The 19,810-nt window shown below is 32.8% G+C and overlaps 2 protein-coding genes and 1 long non-coding RNA gene across 4 annotated transcripts; 2 read left to right on the top strand and 1 right to left on the bottom strand.

Moving 5' to 3' along the window:
* Nucleotides 1–6,427: 6,427 nt before the first annotated feature.
* LOC147909325 (uncharacterized) lies at nucleotides 6,428–7,658 on the top strand. Its single transcript, XR_015545358.1, has 2 exons — nucleotides 6,428–6,709; nucleotides 7,256–7,658. It is a non-coding gene; the product is annotated as an uncharacterized LOC147909325 (long non-coding RNA).
* Nucleotides 7,534–18,885, bottom strand: Pvf1 (PDGF- and VEGF-related factor 1). Its single transcript, XM_011069351.2, has 6 exons — nucleotides 18,371–18,885; nucleotides 14,170–14,275; nucleotides 10,752–10,960; nucleotides 10,545–10,646; nucleotides 9,159–9,340; nucleotides 7,534–8,214 (listed from the first exon to the last, which is right to left on the bottom strand). Exons 1-6 carry the CDS (start codon nucleotides 18,596–18,598, stop codon nucleotides 8,058–8,060), a joined length of 984 nt encoding a protein of 327 aa, XP_011067653.1. The 5' UTR covers nucleotides 18,599–18,885; the 3' UTR covers nucleotides 7,534–8,057.
* LOC105154081 (hypothetical protein) lies at nucleotides 10,865–14,061 on the top strand. Of its 2 annotated transcripts, none has more exons than XM_011069350.2 (4): nucleotides 10,865–10,990; nucleotides 11,729–11,980; nucleotides 12,195–12,730; nucleotides 12,941–14,061. In XM_011069350.2, exons 2-4 carry the CDS (start codon nucleotides 11,736–11,738, stop codon nucleotides 13,447–13,449), a joined length of 1,290 nt encoding a protein of 429 aa, XP_011067652.1. In that variant the 5' UTR covers nucleotides 10,865–10,990; nucleotides 11,729–11,735; the 3' UTR covers nucleotides 13,450–14,061. The 2 variants fall into 2 exon arrangements, with proteins under 2 accessions (XP_011067652.1, XP_011067651.1); XM_011069349.2 differs by having other exon boundaries at nucleotides 10,883–10,975.
* Nucleotides 18,886–19,810: the final 925 nt, after the last annotated feature.

The following is a 19,810-nucleotide window of genomic DNA, read 5'->3' as shown; positions in this document are numbered from 1 at the left end:
TTCGAACATGGTATATTTCTAAACAAAATGAACTATGTTTAAAATTATACAATCTTACCCTAAGAAAATGTATCAATATCTACGTGAATAATACAAATAAAAGAAAAAAATCCTATATTCGACTGAAACAGCTCTTGATGCTTAATAGTTTTCTAACATTGATAAAAGAAAATTGATTACAATTCAAGTTGAAATATTTTTTAAGAGAATCATAAATCTTTTCAAGCATCCGTGTAATAAATGCATTTTCCCTAATGGGCTTTAACCGGTGACCAAAATCATGATTCGAACCCTCTTGTTGAGCTCTCGGTGACGACTTATCAGTTCGTATCTTGTACAAACACGTTCCACCTGGTCTCGGACAGTCGCGAGCCCACGCCATTTTCTGCTGCCCACGTTGTTTCGTAACGTTTCACAGGACCACTTTATCTCGTCTTACGCCCTCTCCTTCTCCTTCCATTTCTACCCCTTCTTCGTAGATAGATGGGCCCGATGCTTCTGTACGTTGGTAACCGGGAGCCGATACCGGTGTAATTTCGGCGAAGGCAACTTTTTACGCGACGCGTGGAAAAAAAAGAGAGTCGAGAGTATGAGCCTCATTTCTGCCGTTATATTTATGTCAGGCGATTTATCTCGCTACCATAATCCACAGGCGTAACGTACTATCACATCTTTCACGAAACACCAAAGCTGCGAGCGTGTTTTTTCTTTTTACGAAACCCGGACATCATTGGGCGAACTGCGGAAACGCAGGTATCGCTTTTTAGGCAGGAAAATAGTTGCCGATTACAGTGTTTTCGATACGGACTGCTTTTGCCGCTCCAATTAAGGTTTCAAATCAAGCAGGAAGAAAGTGAGCGTATCCTCGACGGTGCGATGTCTTCTTTTTATTTGAAAAATGATGATGATGGGTGTTCGTCGTATCGAGCAACTGATTATAGTGTTCTTACAGCTGATTAGCTCGCTCGATCTTTTTGATGGGTTCCTTTTCGCGCAAAATCATCTTTTCAAATCCATGTGAAAGACGAGAATAAAGAACGAGATTTTTAGTTTAGATTCACATGTTCACTTTTAATTTTATAGGTATACTTTAGTGAGCCTACCAACAGGTAGGTGCAGATATAAAAATAATTTTGTGATCTTAAACGTTGATAACAATGTTGGAAAAAGTTTTAACATATTCCAGCTTCATTTTATACAATTATTATAATGGTTCAAATAAAATTAATTTTAGATCTGTATCTAACTTTTTAGATACTTTAGCAAAATTTTTTCCATGCAACGGAAAAAGCAATTTTGCTGTAATATCTAAAAATTTAGCTAGATACCAATCGGAAAATAATTTTGTAAAATTTTTAACACAATATAAGAAATTCAAGCATAATTAACGCTGTACAAATTTTGAAGCAAACCAACTTGAATCTTACATAATTATTTTCATAATTCAGCAAAATTATTTTCAGATCCGTGTACTTAATAAAACTTCAATTAAATTCAACAAAACCGTTTTTTTTTCTATATAGAACATATATAACGTTCCAATAATGTAAACATCTAACGCAAAATTTTATATACGATAAGTTCGACAATCCCTCCGCCATTCATAGATCGTCTTCCATCGACTGATCCTTATAACGTGATCGGGTTATTTTGTGGAATTTCTCGAGTAGAGAGCGAGCGACGTCCATAATCCGGGCTTATGGCCCACGAGATGCCTAGACACGCTTTAATGTGATTTAAACCCACCGCCTTGTTGCTCGAGCTACCGTATTACGATCGTCGGACTTTTCTCTTCGCCGGCTCTTCTGTCGCTGGACTGGACCATCCATGCGGCAGCAGTCCTTGAAGAGAGATCGCGGTAATAGGAGGAAGAGGGAAAGAAAAAGAGAAAGAAAGAAGGAAAGAGATGGAAAACGAGGAGGGAGATACCTACACGCGTGCGTACACGCAAGAAAGTGGCGTAAAATACGCAGGCGAGGCACGAGTTTTTGCCGACACTGGCCGGCCGATCGCCTTTGAATTTTAAGTATTGCCCGGTTTGCGAGACCGACCAGAGCACTGTTGAAACTCCAACGATACGAGAGAATTCGTTGACAATTGAATATCAATATTTCCTTATTATTAAAAAAAAAAAATATCTATTTATATCGTAAATTTATTAACGATGCGATTATATAAAATTATTAATTGAGTAATTACCAATATCTAAAGGAAAAATTAAGTAGAACCGATAATTATTTATCAATTATAGTCTTTTTTCAAAGGATATTGACTTTAAACAGTTTAAACTAGAATAGTTAGCATTTGTGTACTAGCATAAATTATAATTTTAAACAAAAGATAATACTAAATTCGTGGCAATGGATGATTCTAGACGATAAGGGTTTTGTTTTTTATTTAAAGTTAGAGTTTATATTGATAACATATAAATTAATTATTAGTGTAAAGATAAATAACTAAAGTATGCTTTTGAATAAAAACTTATTAATTGATAAATAAATTAATTATTAATTGACAGTTCCATTTAACTTTTTCCTAAGTGTCCGCAATTTCTTCATTCTTCCCTATCAAATGGTATATGTATTAATTGCCAAATTAAAAAAAAAATATGTGAGCAGATACAAATGAAGTAGCGCTACGAACTGTTTCAATCTATTAGGTGTTGGAATTAATTCGTAGCGTTTTTTAATGAAAGAATGTTATTTATTTCACATGAGCATTAAAAAATACATTAATGAAAGTACTTCCCATCACTTGTAAAACGCTACGAATTAATTCCAACACCTAATATATAATATTGCGTCGTATGTCAATACACATCGATATCTCGGTTGAAACGATTCGAGGAGAGACGAGAGGGATATCCACAGTTGCGGAGATAGTCGACATTGTGCACCTCATTTCTGGTCCTCCACTTGTTGCACATCCCTCTCTTCGCAACCCTCTGCCTCTTTGAGGAAACCGCCTGTAAGAGAGCAGGGCAGGGCAACGCACATACCAGGTACCTCACTGTGGGGCCCGCGGGCCGCGCCATGGCAAAAGTGACAAGGCCCCGGCAATTATAACGGATGGCGCAAAAAAATGGCGCCGCGGTACGGATGGCCGATTGGAGCCGACCGGCCGAGTCGGCTACCGTTTCTCTGCCCCTTTCGTCAGGAACTTTTAAGTGTGTATATCAGGGAACCCCGATGATTAATCGGCGGGTATCGTGGCAAATCTCGACCACGTTGGTTCCAAGTCTCCCGAATTTGTTCGAAGGCGACACTCGAGATGAAGCGACAATATATGTATATACAGATTTATATGTGTATGTGTTATTGATAATAAATAGTTGGATCGAAAGTACACACCACACTTCAAGATGAATATATGTACATGCGTATATATATTTATATACGTGTGTATTGTAATTAATAAATGCATAAACCAATGTTGTATTGCATCTGCCACATTTTTCACATAAACATTACACTGTATTATCCTTATCAAGGATCATTTTGATGCATTAATATTATATTTAAGAGACAGCACATTTTGTTAAATTTTTTCTTTTAATATGAATTTTTACACAAATATCTTTGCGTAAATATACATATAGCTGTTTATTTATCATTTAATTCTCTCAGCCTTTGTAAATGTATAAATTTAAATGCAAACATATAAAAATCTTTACTTGAAACAAACTATATCAATTCAATAGCCGGGGCAGCAGAGAGAAAGAGAGAGAGAAAAACAGCTGGTAATATTTATAGTGAATACAAAAAGTATTCATACAGAGAAAATATTTTTTAAAAAAACTTTATTTTTAAAAATTAAATATTATCCAGCGAGAAATAAGTCATCGAATTGATGTCAAATCGATATCGATGATTTCAATACCAATTCGACGTCGATTCGAAGTTTAATTGATGATCATTTCTTGCTAGATAATTCACAATTTATTCATAAAGTATAAAATAGACTGTATGTTTCTTAAAATTATATATACCAAAAAGATATGTATTAATAAAAAGATATGTATTATAGAAAATATATCATCTGAAAAATAAGCGAAAATTAAAAGTTCCATTGTTTGGATGCTCAAAAAGTATTCGTACAGTCGAGAAATTTAGCTTATAATGTCAGAAATACGAAGCTCATTTGAATATGTTAGAATACATTCATTGTATAAAATTGCTAATTAATATTTATTTTCTACAAATAAGACATTTTTTAGAAAAAATTTCCTTGTACTTTTTGCTCTCACTGTAATTACTAATATTAACAGACTGGCATAGGAATTATAGAATACGATATATTAAACTGATATTTTTTTAATGTAATCGATTCTGGAGAAGCACCGACAGTAATTGCGATTTTTCTTTTAACAAGCAAGGACTCATTCCGGCACAAGATAATAATTATTCCCGCCGGGCGGAATCGAGCTTTAAACGCGAGTATGATTAATTCTGATTCTTATAGAGATTCCGCGCTATTGTAGTCGGGAATACGCGGCCGCGATGTAATCGTAATGAAGTGAAACGTAGCTTCGTCCGTGCTCTTATCATTAAATCACAAACGCGAATCAATTATGCGTGGTAAAAATATCCGAAATTGAAGCCTGTAATCAGCGCGAGCAGTACGGGGGTCGGTTGTAAAACCTCTAATTACAAAATTGCCATTTAACCGTCCATGCCGATCGACACGATCTTCGGCTTCCGTGGAATTTCGAAGATGCTATAAATAATCGGGGATAACCTTGCAACAGAGGGTAGTAATTTAATCCTGACATTGTGCGTGATTAATTACTTACGTAGCAAAATAAAGAATATCATAAATAAGAATATTAAACGCGGACTTTTAATAATCTTTTAATATATACTATATACATTATAATATCCATATTATAATGTCTATAAATATTTTTATTTTACAAAAATTACATATTATAAAAATATTAAAAGAGACGTGCATGACTTTAATTGAATTGTAATAAAAATATTATATCTAATTTAGAGATACAAATAAAAATATTATGATAAATCAATAGTCTTTTATGTCGAAATTTTTATGTAGAAGATTTTAAAAAATTAAAATTTATTAAAATCTAATTTCTTTAAGAAATCATAATTAAAATTTATGTAGCAAGGCGAAATATGTCAGCAATTATCCTGAAAATGTTCTGATTTCATTTTGTCATACTTTTTTTATTTATATCTCCCAATTTATCGGTATTATCGTATTTTTTTTTATTACATATATTTCCCTTAATGCTATTTTTTTTTATATCAAAGATATAAGTACCAACGCGCTACATATAAATTATATATGTATATGCATATTTTATACATGTATATACATATATTTCTATAAAATTTAATTACGTTTGTAGCGTACACAGTAACACTTATTTTTTCTTCATCTCTAACATAATTGAACATCACATATCTTTCATTGTCAGTATTTATAATATACATTGCAAGAAATATATAAGTAATATGGATTTTTTTGAAAATATTGATAGAGTGAGAATCAGAGAAATATTTATAGAAGAAACACACAATTAGTGATTCGGAAAATTTGAAATATCTATGTGAATCATAATCCAGAATCGGAAACAAAATTGAATGAACAATTTTCTGAATTCGAGAATTTTTCTTATTAATTATTACTTAATTATGATACATATACGTACAAAAAAGTATTGGCCCAAAACTGGAATGCGTCTACTATCGTTGTTAGTTAAATTCACGCGCCTACTCTCCAAAGTTTAGCATCACTACGCAGTTTCTAAAAATAACAATCATGTTGTCCACGTTTTTGGATTAACATGCCATCTATCAAGAACGAGACAAGTTACAGTATTTGACTGATAGCTCAAGAATCCGTTAGATGACTCTTACTATACTAAAACGGATTTTCTCTTTGTTCAACTGATGAGATTTTTATTCAAAATTAGTTGCTGCAATTGCATGAAATAATCTCAACTTAATAATTAATAAAAAAGTACAATTTTTATTAATGATAACATTTCTATTAGGTTGTCCTATATCTTGTTTTTCGCACAAACGTTCGTTAAACGTACGAAAAATAAAGATCATGTGCGTATATATTGAATACATAGCTTTAAAAAAGATAAATATTTATTGTTATCATCTTTTTTTATTTCGTTGATTGCATAAGTAAAGTATTCGCGAGTGTAAACGATATTGGAAAGGGAAAAAGGAATGTGACCTTTCGAGTAGAAAGAGAGAAAGAAGGAGAGAGAAAGAGAGAGAAGAATAGAGAGAAACGTTGCACGTAACAAGGACAATCACTAAGCTTGTCAAGAGAGCAACTTTTTTTTTAACCGATTGAATATTTCCCTTCATAAATCATATTACGCAATTATAACTATCGCCGTTTAAAATTTACTTGTCATTGCCGTCGATATGTCACAATCGATACCTGCGCAAGCGTGCACTTGATCAATCGCATGCAAGCAACATGGCGGCTGGCGATAATCGCTTTCGCGCCTTTTCCAGCCTTTTCTCAGCTGTTGACGTCACGACCATCACGTGGATGTCAACAAACGGACCAACTTTTTCAGATTTTATGAAAATATCACGGATCGAGTGTAATAACCGGTAGCGACGTGAAATGCCAAGGTGACATATAATGGAAGAGCGAGTAATAAAACGAACCAAGTCCACGAAGGAATCAGCTATCTCTGACATTGTCTCTTCTATCGGTAAGTTAATCAAAATATAAATCTCTTTCGTATAATTTCTATAACAGTTCGATAGAAAAGATAATGGGAATAGAATGAAGTATTAGAAAGTTCCATTAGAGGAATTTTATAGAAAATGCTTTGTAAATTCGTATTTCTTACCAATAACGTGAAATTATACGGTATTTTGTATATTGATCAAGATATAAACTTCTCATGTGATTCTATGACAATTTGATGGAATGGATAATGGGAATAAAATGAGATAGTAGAAATTTTGATAGTTCATTTAGAGGAATTTTATAAGAAATGTTTAGTAGATAATTTACATTTCTTACTGATAACATGAAATTCTATATGATTTTATATGTTGATTGAGATGTAAATCTCTCTCTCATGTGATTTCTGTGATAATTTGATGGGAAAGATAATATGGAAATAGAACGAAGTACTTAAAAGCTAAAAAGAATTTTATAGGAAATGTCTTTTACAGATAATTGATATTTCTTATTGAAATTCTATGATATGATTTTATATGTTAATATATATAATTGTATTATGTTTTAGATAAAATAACCAACTCTCTTAAATCTATCAGCGAAAGCTACAGCAACATTCTGAGTGTGAACACTGCTGTTGTTACATATTTGTACAACACTGAGAAACGTGAAAAGGCGATAAATCAAAGTATAGAAGATACAGATTCTACATTAATAAGAGAGGAACAATAATTGAGTATAACAAATTGTATTTGTCTAATTGTAATTAATATTAAGAATTTTATAATATGACTTAGATGTAAATACTAATTAACGGATATATGTGATGTAATTGATAATCCTGCATGTGTGTCATGTTATAAATTTATTGCTATGTCACGTATGATAAAGGCAAATAACAAGTAGTTTGTTCATCATCGTAACTATAAATACAAAAAGAAATAACTATGATATAAATAACATTGACAAGATCTTGTGGCGGTCATTTTCTTATTATATCACAATGTCTTGACCTAATTACAATAGTTTAGTACGAAAACACCTTGGAACTAGTAAAGCATGTCATTCTGCGATTTGGAGGTAGAACTATAAGTGTAATATTTCTTTTACCACTAAATCGCAGAAGAAATTGCTCATTGCTATATATATATTACAAACATGAGCAACAAAAAAGTTACAGAATTTGCAACATATTTTGCATCATGATAAAATTATGAATTAAATTGTAAAATTGAGAGAATTCAACTCTTTCAGTTCCCAGGTATGGAATTATTGAGGCGTCTCGTCTTTATGTAATAAAGAAATTAACAAATTAACTATAGATCGTTTTAGCAGTCTTGTAATCCGTCGCATGTCCGTCTGAATTCTTGTCACTTGTATTCGGGATCCTCCTTGTGTTTTCTTCTGGGATCCGATGGGTCCAAAGGGATTATCACCGTCCGCCTATTTTCTGGTTGACGGTCAGTGAAATTGTAATTCATCGGCGCAAATCTGTTTACTGGTCTAGACAACATTATCGGTCCACATCTGGAACATTTGCGATTATGTGCCAATAATTATGGAGCATGTACTGTAATATCATGCCAAATTGCGTGTGAATTGAAAATGTAGGACACTTCACAATCTCTCAATCTTAGGTTTCCATAAAGTTCTGCTGATTTTTGTCGTTATTTTTTTTTTAATTTATTTAAAGCAGCAATCCTTGTTAGTAGAATACAAATATATTCCGCCTCCAAAATGTTACATTATTATAGATATTAGTTAAGTGTATATACATCATATATGAAGTATACACGTTTTAGTTTAACCTTACATTACTCGCGTGGTTTTTATAATTACTCGTCTGATGATGTAGTACATGTTACATATATTATATAGTATATTATATAATTTGAGTAAAATTTTTCTTGAAGAGAACGTTCTAGAATATAGCCTTAATTGCGAAATAATTTTTTAATTTAATAATAAAAATAATAAATTAATAAATATAATGTATATAAATATCATTTATAAATTAACGAATTTATAAAGCTGGAATGTTCTAGACATCCCTCGCGAGTAATGAAGAGTTAATAAATAAGCGATGAGGAAATTTTTGACGAGAAGCAAGTTTCATTGTCACCCAAAATTTCTAGCGAACTATGTCGCTCAGTGAAGGACATCGGCGTGAAGAAATCGGAAAGTGCTTTCACTCATGTGCAAATACCTATACGTACAAGATAGAAGGAAAGCGCGAATATGGGACATGGAACGCATACATAGAATCGCGTGTGAAGAATAAAAGGAGAAAAGAGTAAAACTTGCTAAAATTCGTGCAGAAAACGAAGTGGGCGATCGAAATAAATTCAGAATATTTAAGTGGAGAAATAAATCGATGCGTTCGCAAATCGTGATTAAGTAATGGCGTGCAATGAAAAAAAGAGAGCGCCTTATTCCTTTAGCAGATAGTCCCCTATTCTGTTGGCTCACACCTGCACGTGTTGGGGTTGAAGTAGTATCCGGTGGTGCATGGCTCAACGGTCCTACACGTGCAAACGCAGAGAGTCGAGTTCCAGATCTTCGTGTCGTTCTTACGACACTTCTCCTCCTCGTCCACATTGTTGCAGGCGCACTTGCAGTTGTGCGGCTCGTAATGTTGCTTATCGTTGCAGTGCTGAAAGCAATAAGGAAAAACGACGTGGCATGAATCATCGACGAAAAAGAGTGTCAACACTTATTATGCTCGTACAAACACGGTTGAATTTCGCTTGTCCTCCGCATTGACACACTTTGCGTTCGCGCACGTTGCAAGGAAGCGACAATTGTAGCAATCAGCGAAATTGGTATATTGAGAAATGACCTTAGCTTCTCAGACAACCAAAGATCAAAATCAAGATGTAAGACATTTTCGCAAAAATGTCTTTAAGCTGTCTCTCAGAAAAATTTTTATATGGAAAAGTATAAATTTTCAATTCCAGTCACTTTTTTGCAGAGACTATACATTTAATGCGTTAATCTGAATTATTCCTGACAATACAAAGTTTAAAGGACATAAGACGTCTTATGAGATACCCAAAAGGCTCATTATGTCCTGCTTTCAAACTTTTGTGTCCATTTCACTTCATAATTCAGATTAAAGATATGTTAGGTGTATAATCTCTACAAAATAGAATTAGAAATGTATGCTTTTCATATAAAAAAGAATCTCAGCAAATAAACTGACGATAACTAATGTTATGTATATAATATATGTATATATCTTGTTATTGAAATAATTTTTGATCCAGGTTTTGATCGCCGTTGAACTTCTTGTATTATTTTCTCAAATATAATAAAAAAACAAATACATATAGAAAAACCTATAATTTTAATTTTCATTTTGTTAAAAAATACTTGTAATAAATCTTTAAATATTACTATGTACTATGTACATTGAACACCGCGCAAATGATCTTAACTAACTAAATGAGCTTACTAACACATCTTTTAGAGAGAATCTTAGAATTTTCTTTGTATCTTTTGCATCTCTTTGCATCTGCGATTACATAATATCTCAAGTAATTGACACGTCAATTTCGCAATACATCCGAAGGACGAGCGGGAATGCAGATGCAGGACACGTGGAAAATGTGATTCATGCCTTTGAAATGTCTATTACTTCTAATTTTCGTGTATTGTTGAGATGCTTGGAATGTTCCTTTCAGCCGATCGGCTGACGTAAATTGTTTTCAAGTGATGCGACACATATGTGCATGCATAAATCGTGAGAAACAATGAACGATGAGACGATGTGTGAGGTGTGAAACTCATAAATGACACGGCCCGGTTAAGCAGCAGGGCATTAATTAACCATCAATTATTGGTCGCCATCAAATTACCTCTTCCTTAATTTTGCAGTCGCACTTGCATTTAGTGTGCTCCTCCACCGGCACAATTTGTCGTCCTCGGTAATCCATATCGACCAACGACGTCACGATCACCTTAAGACAATGTAAAAGAAAACATGTTCAATTATTGCTCTTTCTCGAGTTGCTCATAATATTATACACATTTTCGTGCTCTTTAACTCAATAACGATCGATTACTTCGAAGTTCCGCATCTCCGTAGCTGTTGGCTGACACGAGAGCAGAGGACTAATGCAACAACCGCCGCATCTTTTGATCCGTGTGCAGAGTGGGAAGACGAAGGTCGAAGGATCGTCGTCCAGTTTTAGGGAAACGAGTTGCAGCTCGGGCATGCACTTGGCTGGCACCGGTATCAATGCGTTCGATCGTTCCTCGCCTCCGAATCTACCTGGAAAGAATCCTTGTTTGTATCTTAAACGTAATCGAACAAAACTTTCCTTTTTACGCTGCCGAAGATATGACATAGTCTCCAGTTTACGTAATATAAAATATGTTTCATAATACGTAGAAAAACTTTAACAAGCTGTTGTATTAATTTCCAATTAGATAATATTAATTATCAAATGTCTTGTAAATGTCTTCAAAGAACGATTTTTTCTGAAGTATGTAAAAATGTATCTAGAAATCTGTGAAAATAATTTTATTAAATTATCAAAATAATTTATATAGAACACAAACCTAATGTACAATATGCACTTTGCTTCCTGTTTCTTGCTTTTATTGCTTTTTACCTTTTGTCTTTTTATCTCGTATCTTGTTTCTTTATTCTCTGTCTCTCGAGATAAAGTTGACGAACTTTGGAAGAGACAAGAAATGATGTAAAATGCAACAAAAAAAAAGGTAAAAAGTAAAATATAGAAAATATTTACATAATTACATAATTATTTTGATGATTCAAAAAATAATTTTTAGACCTGTATCAACTAAATTTTTAGAAAAATTGTCCTTTCCATTATATTTATTATTGTAAGAGTTAATGTAGCATTTAATTTATCAGTTGTAACAAGTTATTAAAACAGTATTAGCTTGTTAAAAAATAAAAAAATCATATATATATATATATAATATATATATAATCAGAAGTTTATTATTAAATTGATATTAGATTTTTTTTAGATAGTGATTATTTTTTAAAATAGGATTATTTTTTTTTAAGGCGGAAAATGGTCAATGAACATGCCGAAGCAATTTCAATTGCCAACTATTATTTCATGTTGGTCGATGGAATGGTTCCCGGTTTTAAGGATCATCTTGCAGAGCATGTAGTACTCAAATGGTTCGGGAACGTGATTACAGGAAGAAAAAAAGTAACTACCTTCTTGCTGTCCAATAAAACGGAATCTGTACACAAATTTCCTGATATTATGCCAATTTCCGGTATCTCTCACAAAAGCAAACAATCAAATTGGTGAGGACATTGAGATTAATAATAAGTTACGCATATATTCACAATTGCATTTATCAGTTATGTTGTCCAAGTTTATGAAATCGACATCTTTTTCAAAAAATTAGTTAATACATGTTATTATTAGATACGTGCACAATAAATGCATTTGAGGAGGTTTAATGGAAATGGAAGTTTATTAGATGGTCTCACGCACATACCTATATTTTTTGCGTAGGAAGATAAAACAGTCCTTAGAACAGAATGATAACTGCGGAACCTACATGAGCAATTATTTACCGGCTTGTTCTTCACACGAGAGTGAAATGTCAACGACCCACGTAAAAGATTGTGATGACCAGAAAAGCAATGCGAACGATGCAACTTCCATAGATAAAGCAGCTTCTAACGAATTTCAAGATAAAAAAGGAAAAGAAAAACTGAAAACTTTTACAGATTGTAAGGATATGAATACCAATATCGACATGCATCAAAACAAATTTAGTGCAATCGCCGAGATGGATGACCAGAGTTATGATCTTAATAGGGACGATCTCTATAATCTTTTCAAGCCCGAGATTACGTCTCAGCCTGTCGTCGGCAAGAACATTAATAGGATAAAATTGAAAGAGGAAATGGCACCAACCGTCAGAGCCATCAACAGAGAGCTTGATCAAGAAGATGGACCTGTTACTGCTGATGCTAACACGACTAACAATAAGTACCTGGAAGCGAATGGAGAAATAAAATTTATACGAATAAATACACAAACAGGTAGAAATAAATTTAATTAAAAACAGTTATCAGATGGATATATATATATAATATTTTATTATTATTCAGACATTGTTCTCTAGAATATTTTAAATTAAATTTTATATAAAAAGATATAAATTACATATAAATGAAATTACAGAAATAATTTTTATATATTTTATCAATAATATTTTATAAATATTAGAAATGTTAAATTATATTTTTTAGATTCTCTGTATTGGTCAAATTCATTTATTAAAAAGAAAACCTGGATACGAAAATGCAAATTGCAGATCACGTATTCGCTTCTAAATGATGTCGATTCGTCGAAGGTTGCTAGAAAATGCCATAATGCACAGAAAAATAATTGTGTTGCTCGTAAATCGGAACTTTCGACTAAGGTATGTCACGATACAGATAAAACACAGGAAAGTAAATTACCAAATTTAGAAGAGGCGATACAAATTAGCAATACATTAATACCAGATGTAAATCATTTCGGTGGTTATCTACAACCTTTAAACTTCTTAGAGGATCGCGAAGATTTTTTAAAACTTTTCGAGGCTGAAATAGCGAAAAAAAATTCCAATACGCATTTTTGCTTGCGTTACGACAACAATAAATTGATTTCCAATTGTCCAAATAAAAAACCATTTAATGTCATGTATCAAATTCATGAGATCGTTTATTCGAAGGCCCAAGTTAATACACCTAATACCCAAGAAATAACAATATAAAACTATATATATCGCACAAGCTTGTATGACGATGATTGCACGTATTTGCTCTTGGTTAGATAATATCGTCAGGGGAATCAATTGACCGGATATGCGAATTTTCATTTGTAACGGAAAGGCTGTTTCCTGTGTTAATCGAAAAATCATTTAACTTTTGCAAGGTTGAAAAAATATATTTTAAGCATGCAATATTTATTTTATAATTACATAGTATTTCATAGTAATGCACTGAAAGTATCAAAATATATATATGATTTAAATTATGAGATGATCTCAGTTTACAATGATAATTACGCGTTTGTAAACGGAATAATCAAAAGATCTACTACGCTGCAATTTAATTTATGTTTCTGCTGATAAAATACTGATCTTATCGCGATGTCTTTATTTGTATCTTTATGAACTATTAATTTCCTTATGATAATGGTATATAATTGTAATGCACTTAATAATTAATATGTAATTGTACGAGATGTTAGAACATGATGAATAACATTAATATATTTCCAAATGTTTGTTTGGCGTCATATTTTCTAATTTTTTATAATTATAATAATAAGATTTTTATCCTTGATGTTTCTAATGAATAAAGCGAAATTTGCAACGAATAAATCTGGTTTACTTCTTCTTATTTACGAGTTTTCCTTAAGATTTATTATTTACCATTATTTATATTTGCATTTAGAGAAGAAAGATAACGCAATAACGAATTATACTTACTGGCAAACGTGATACCCTTTTTGTTCTGTGGAACACCGTGAAGAAGCTGCAGAAATTCCTCCAATGAGTCTATCGTATTTAATCTAACCGCTAAATCGAGTGGTACCTAAAAAATAAATTATTACATATATATTATATATATTGCTAGAAGATAAGATTAGATTATCTTCTAAACACGGAACACACTGGGTCATAAATTGCAGCTTATATGATCAAGCAGAATATCCGAGATTGTGGTCGAAAGCTATCGAAAATAAAAGTTGTTTCAAAATACTTTGGTAAGTTAACAAGTTTGTGGTTAACAAGTTTCTTGTATTCTTTCCGTATGCTGTATTTCGAAAAATTTAATGTTCAAGAGTTTTAGTAATAATATTCATATGCGATAATATTCATATAAGTTCTTATAAAAATCTAAACTTATATTGGTGCATATGAATATTATCGCATATGAATGTTATCTTATATTATAAGAACCTAAACTTATATTGTTGCGATTTACATTTATAAAATTGAAGAAATAGTAACTAATAAGTAAAAAGGAAAAAGGGTTACGAGCCTAAAACATAAATTGACAAATTGTATGAGTAGTTAAAAAAATTTTTTTGAAATAAAACTATGTCATAAATTAAAAACGTAAAATATAATTTGACAATCAGAAGGTGAACAAAACAAACGTTTCGATCCTAGTTGGATCATTTTCAATGTGACAATAAGTTAGTGTGACAAAATAAATTAACAACGGTAATTAACGATAGAGTTATAACGTAGATAAAAAACATAAGAGATCAAGTAAAATTCGCATTCGGACGCAAATTAACTATAAAGCTCGCTCCAAATTGAGAGGAAATCAAACGATTATAGTTGACAAAAATGTGCTCCTCCGAACCGTATGTGTGTATAAGGACGAACATGTTTCTGTTAGCAAGTATAAATTGTAATAATAAATTAACGGTAGAAGTAAATAAAAATAATAAGAAAAGTACGAATCGAGTCGCAAACAGTAAAACGGAAAGTACTAATAAGTCGCAAATAATAAGTCAAAATTAAAAAAAAGATTAAGTAACTAATAACTTTGTTGAAGTATCTAAAAATTTAATTATATATACAGATTTCAAAATAATGTTGTTGGACTGAAAAAGTAATCATATAAAATGCTTAAGTTAGTTGCAAAACTATTCTTTCCATATAGTTGCTTTATTAATTCGCGGTCAGCAATTTTCCTCTTAATTGTATTGGAAAACTTATTATGCGCAAGTCAAGATAAATATAAAATAGAATTTTCTTAAGAACTCATTTCAATTCGAACGTGCAAGATTAAAAAAAAATAAAGAAACGATAAATCTTAATGGATCATACCTGGCTAGAATAGTCACGATTATTTCTTTCTTAAATAATATATAATCTCATAAATATTGAGTAAAAGAATAAATAAAAAATTAAATTCCTCGGGATATTCCCGCAGATTGTGAGTCATCCTGTTCGATCGCAGATATTCGAGATATGCATGTGTGACTATGAAGTAAATGATAAAAGAAATATCGGTCAATGATCAATATTACACAAAAATTCAAATTTTAAGACAAAAATAGATTTACTTCTTTCCATTAAGCTTTTTTTTTCACATCAATTGTATTTAGATCAAATTTTAATGTATCTTTCTGTTTCGTAATCAATAATGATCTCGATTTGTTGCAATCTATAACATGTTGTACATAAAATATGTTAGTTTATATATATATAAAGTTTAATTTTGGAATAGATTTTTAACTGTTCTCTTTGCTAAAGAATTATTAGTAATATATGTGTGGAAGAGAAATCGATATCAGATCAATAAGTATCTGTAACTAAAGGTACATACATATATCAGCTTTGGGACTTTGCATAGTTATTCTATTAGTCATTGATAATCACTACTTTAAATGGATGTTAAATCGCTTTTAGCTTCGATATCACGATTCAAACAGGTTTTTAGAACGAACCGCTATACTACAGTTATCAAAAAGAAGCATATAACTTATACAAATTTAACGAGCACTTTGAGACTTGGGAAACTTTAGTATCTATTAACCTATTATTAGCAGCAAATATTTCACGTATTCATTAAATCGGATATGCACATTCCGATTTAAAAGTATAATTCGCAAAGTTTAATTCGTCCAAAAGAATAATTTTTGTCGAAATTTAGTCGAAATTTAAATTTGTGAACAGAAACAAGATCGATTCAAAATTAATTTAAGAATGTACTCTGGAATTTTAACGCGAATTTCATGAAATACGTTCACGTTTTACGACCGCATTCACATCTCACTTTCATTGATAAAGCACGCATTTAGCATATACATGTACATATAGTTTACGTTACATACACTACAATAGAATCACAGAAACAAATACGCGCTATTTTGATAAAAGAAGTGTGAATGCAGACCTTATTATTACCTGTGGAAAACGAGTGCTCTCTGCAATGAATGCATAATGCCTCCGGAAGTAACGTTGCTACTTTAATCTCGAAGCAAATACAATTTCTTCATGCGAGCGTAAACGCAGTCTCGTGGGATTTGGGAAACAGGTTGGACGCATTTTTGCATTATCGAAAATTTCGCGTCCCGCAGACACACTGTGTCTGTATTTCCTGGAAATGACAATCCTCGGCGCAAGAAACTGCGGCATTCTGAACCCGTTCTGGTTTCTCGACTTCCAAGCACGTTTCGCTTGAGATGTTCAAATCTGCACACGCTTGTAATCTCGTAGAACACTACTCGCGAGAAACGAACGACTTTGCGATAACGATCGCGAATGATTGCAGTTTTTTTCTTTAATGAAAGGTGTCTCTCGACTCGTCGGAATAACCCTGGTTTGCGACCTTGCCAGGAAGCAAGGCTGTGCCTTCAGTTTAACGCTTAGGCGCCGTTATGTTTTATTAATCGCAACCTCGATTTCGTTACTGACTTAGCGAGGTACCGTGGTGACGATACTGTAATTATCGTATAAAGCCTAACAACTATTGATATAACGATTTCTTCCAAGTCAGCAATTAGTTTACTCAGTTGCACGTGGATTTACTACTCCACGCTGTATTTTTTTACGCTTAGAAAGAGAGAGAGAGAGGGGGGAGAAAGACAGGCAGAGAAAAAGGTTCTTTTTCGAAGAATTTTCTGTATAAATTGGTGTACACTGATGTAATAAGTTGTGAAATAAAACAAATATAGAACAACTTCCAATGTAATTAATAGACCTAAAGATTTCTCGGATCGGACTATTACCTACATTTTTTATCGCGATTTAGTAGTAATGCGCGCATTGAAAGAAAATAACAGCAGACTTCCGAAGCTAATCGATCCGGTATTTGCACAATTGCAAAATGATGTACGATACGTTTTATATCGTGCCAAGAATCACAAGTCGTATAGCACACTGCGATTATTTCATCATAGATATCCTCGACATTGACAAATTCAACCTTCGATATGACTTCGGTCTCACTGCGGAAAGTGAGTCTTGGAAACGAAAGTGTTACAACACGCGTCATTGATTTACGCGCGTTATTGTTGAAGATTAAGTAAAAAGAGAATTAGGAAGATTATAATAAGACATCATCTGTCAAGAGAATCAAAAGATATATGATATTCTGCTAATAAATATATTATATCAAACTATACGCAAAATTTTATTAAAGTATCTAAAAAATTAACTTGATGTAGATTTCAAAATAACTATTGAACCATCAAAATAATTATATAGGAAATTCAAGCATAATGAGCAATGCTGTAAACAATTTTTACATTTTATCAACCGCTTGAGCTAACACAATTATTTTGATGGTCTAACAAAATAATTTTCACACAGATCTATATACTTGAGAAAAATATCCTGATTAAATGAAGAAAAAAGTCAACAAGAACGACGTTTTAGTGAAGTCAAATAGAATATCTATTTGTCATAACTAAAAATCCTCTGTTTGGTCCCATCAAAATGCTACTCTTGAGTCCTTTTGTTGGTTTAATTTGATTTCATTTGGCAAAATTGTTGGATACTTTAGCGTGAAACCGTTCTTTTCGTATAGAAATCAACGTTTGTCTTTTCGATCTTTCGCTCCGAAAAAAAAAAAACAAAAAAAAACCTGACATTATTCAAATCAATTTAAATATCAAGCAACACCGCGGACTTAATTCAGAGGCGGAGCCAATCTGTACCAATTTACCGTATCGCTGTCATCTGAATCCCCCGCGGGCTCATTATCAAGGGCCCTGTCCCTCGATCTCGAGCCGACTGCTCCAGGGAAGACTATGTGATCGGGATCGTCATGATACTGCGCGTCGACTTGTCCCAGGAGGAATCCGCCGCAGGCAATCGCGAGAACGAGCATCCTCGCGATGAAATGCGGCGGCGACTGGCTGTCAAATGAAGTGCCGATGATCCGCGATTGCATTTCTGACGTCTCGGCTTCGTTCTCCTCACTCCTCACAGGCACAAGGTGTCGACGTCGTCTTTAACTATCACTCGATTGTTGTCGCCGCCGGCTCGCGGCTCGCGGTTTGCCGACGTCGGATTTTTTACTTGGACCCGCGACGATGCACACCTGAGCGTATCCGAGCGCCCGCACCGCGGTCGACTGATGAGGCGAACACGTCTCGCGCGCTTATTTCTTGCCTCACGCATAGGCGAGCGAGCGAGCGCGCTCACTCACGCTGCGTGTCGCATGAATCGTGTGTCGTGAATCGTCGTGCGGCGGAGATAAGCGGTATGACTTTTCACAGGATCGATTCGCGCCTTCGAGTGCTTTTACGTGAAATTGAGAAGAAAGCGCGTCACACTTTATTTATTACTGCGAAGTGCGACACGAGTTTCCGACGCGAGAAACACGAGCGATTGCAATGTTATTATTGGTTGAATTATTATTAGTTTTGAATAAATTTATATTTCATTCTTTTTAGTAAGTTTATACCTTGTGCTTGTTTACTTCGATTTTGTCTCATAATTGTAATTCTTTTATTTTAAGATTGACACTGGAAGATGTAATTTGTAAATGTAACATCCAGTGCCCACCTCAATTTATAAAAAGAAATTAAAATTTGAGAAATAGAACTTATTTTCTCTTTTGGAATCTCAGGGAAAAAATGTTATACATATGGACATATTTTATGTAATTATATTTACTTATATATAATTTTATATAATTATATATAATTATATGTATGAAATATTTTTTCCTGAGATCTTACCCAACGATAAAAATTGTTATTGCAATAGGGATTTGTATGAAAAAACATTCACAGATACATAGTGCGAATAAAGATGCGATTCTGAATGTGTTCGTTTTTTCACGTCGTACAATTCGTAGAATTGTAAAATGCGCGCTTTCTTCTTTTCAATTTCATTTGATTTGAGTAAAATTACTCGAATGCGTCAATCGATGTCGCGAAAAAATCATATCTAGTTTATCTTCGCCACGACGATTCAATTAAGACCAACTAGAAAAGTTTATTACTTATCTCGTTTGTTATCATATCTTTACTATTACGCCTCGTACTTAGACGTTATTTTATAAAAAAATCTTTATCGCAATAGCAATCTTTATCATGTATCTAATAATAAATTATTATATGTATCTAATAATTTTCCAGCGTACACTAATGCGATT

This window comes from Acromyrmex echinatior, chromosome 6 (genome assembly GCF_024713525.1).
Source record: "Acromyrmex echinatior isolate Ae372 chromosome 6, ASM2471352v2, whole genome shotgun sequence".
Taxonomy (NCBI): domain Eukaryota; kingdom Metazoa; phylum Arthropoda; class Insecta; order Hymenoptera; family Formicidae; genus Acromyrmex; species Acromyrmex echinatior.
This window is presented reverse-complemented; position numbering and strand designations above follow the sequence as displayed.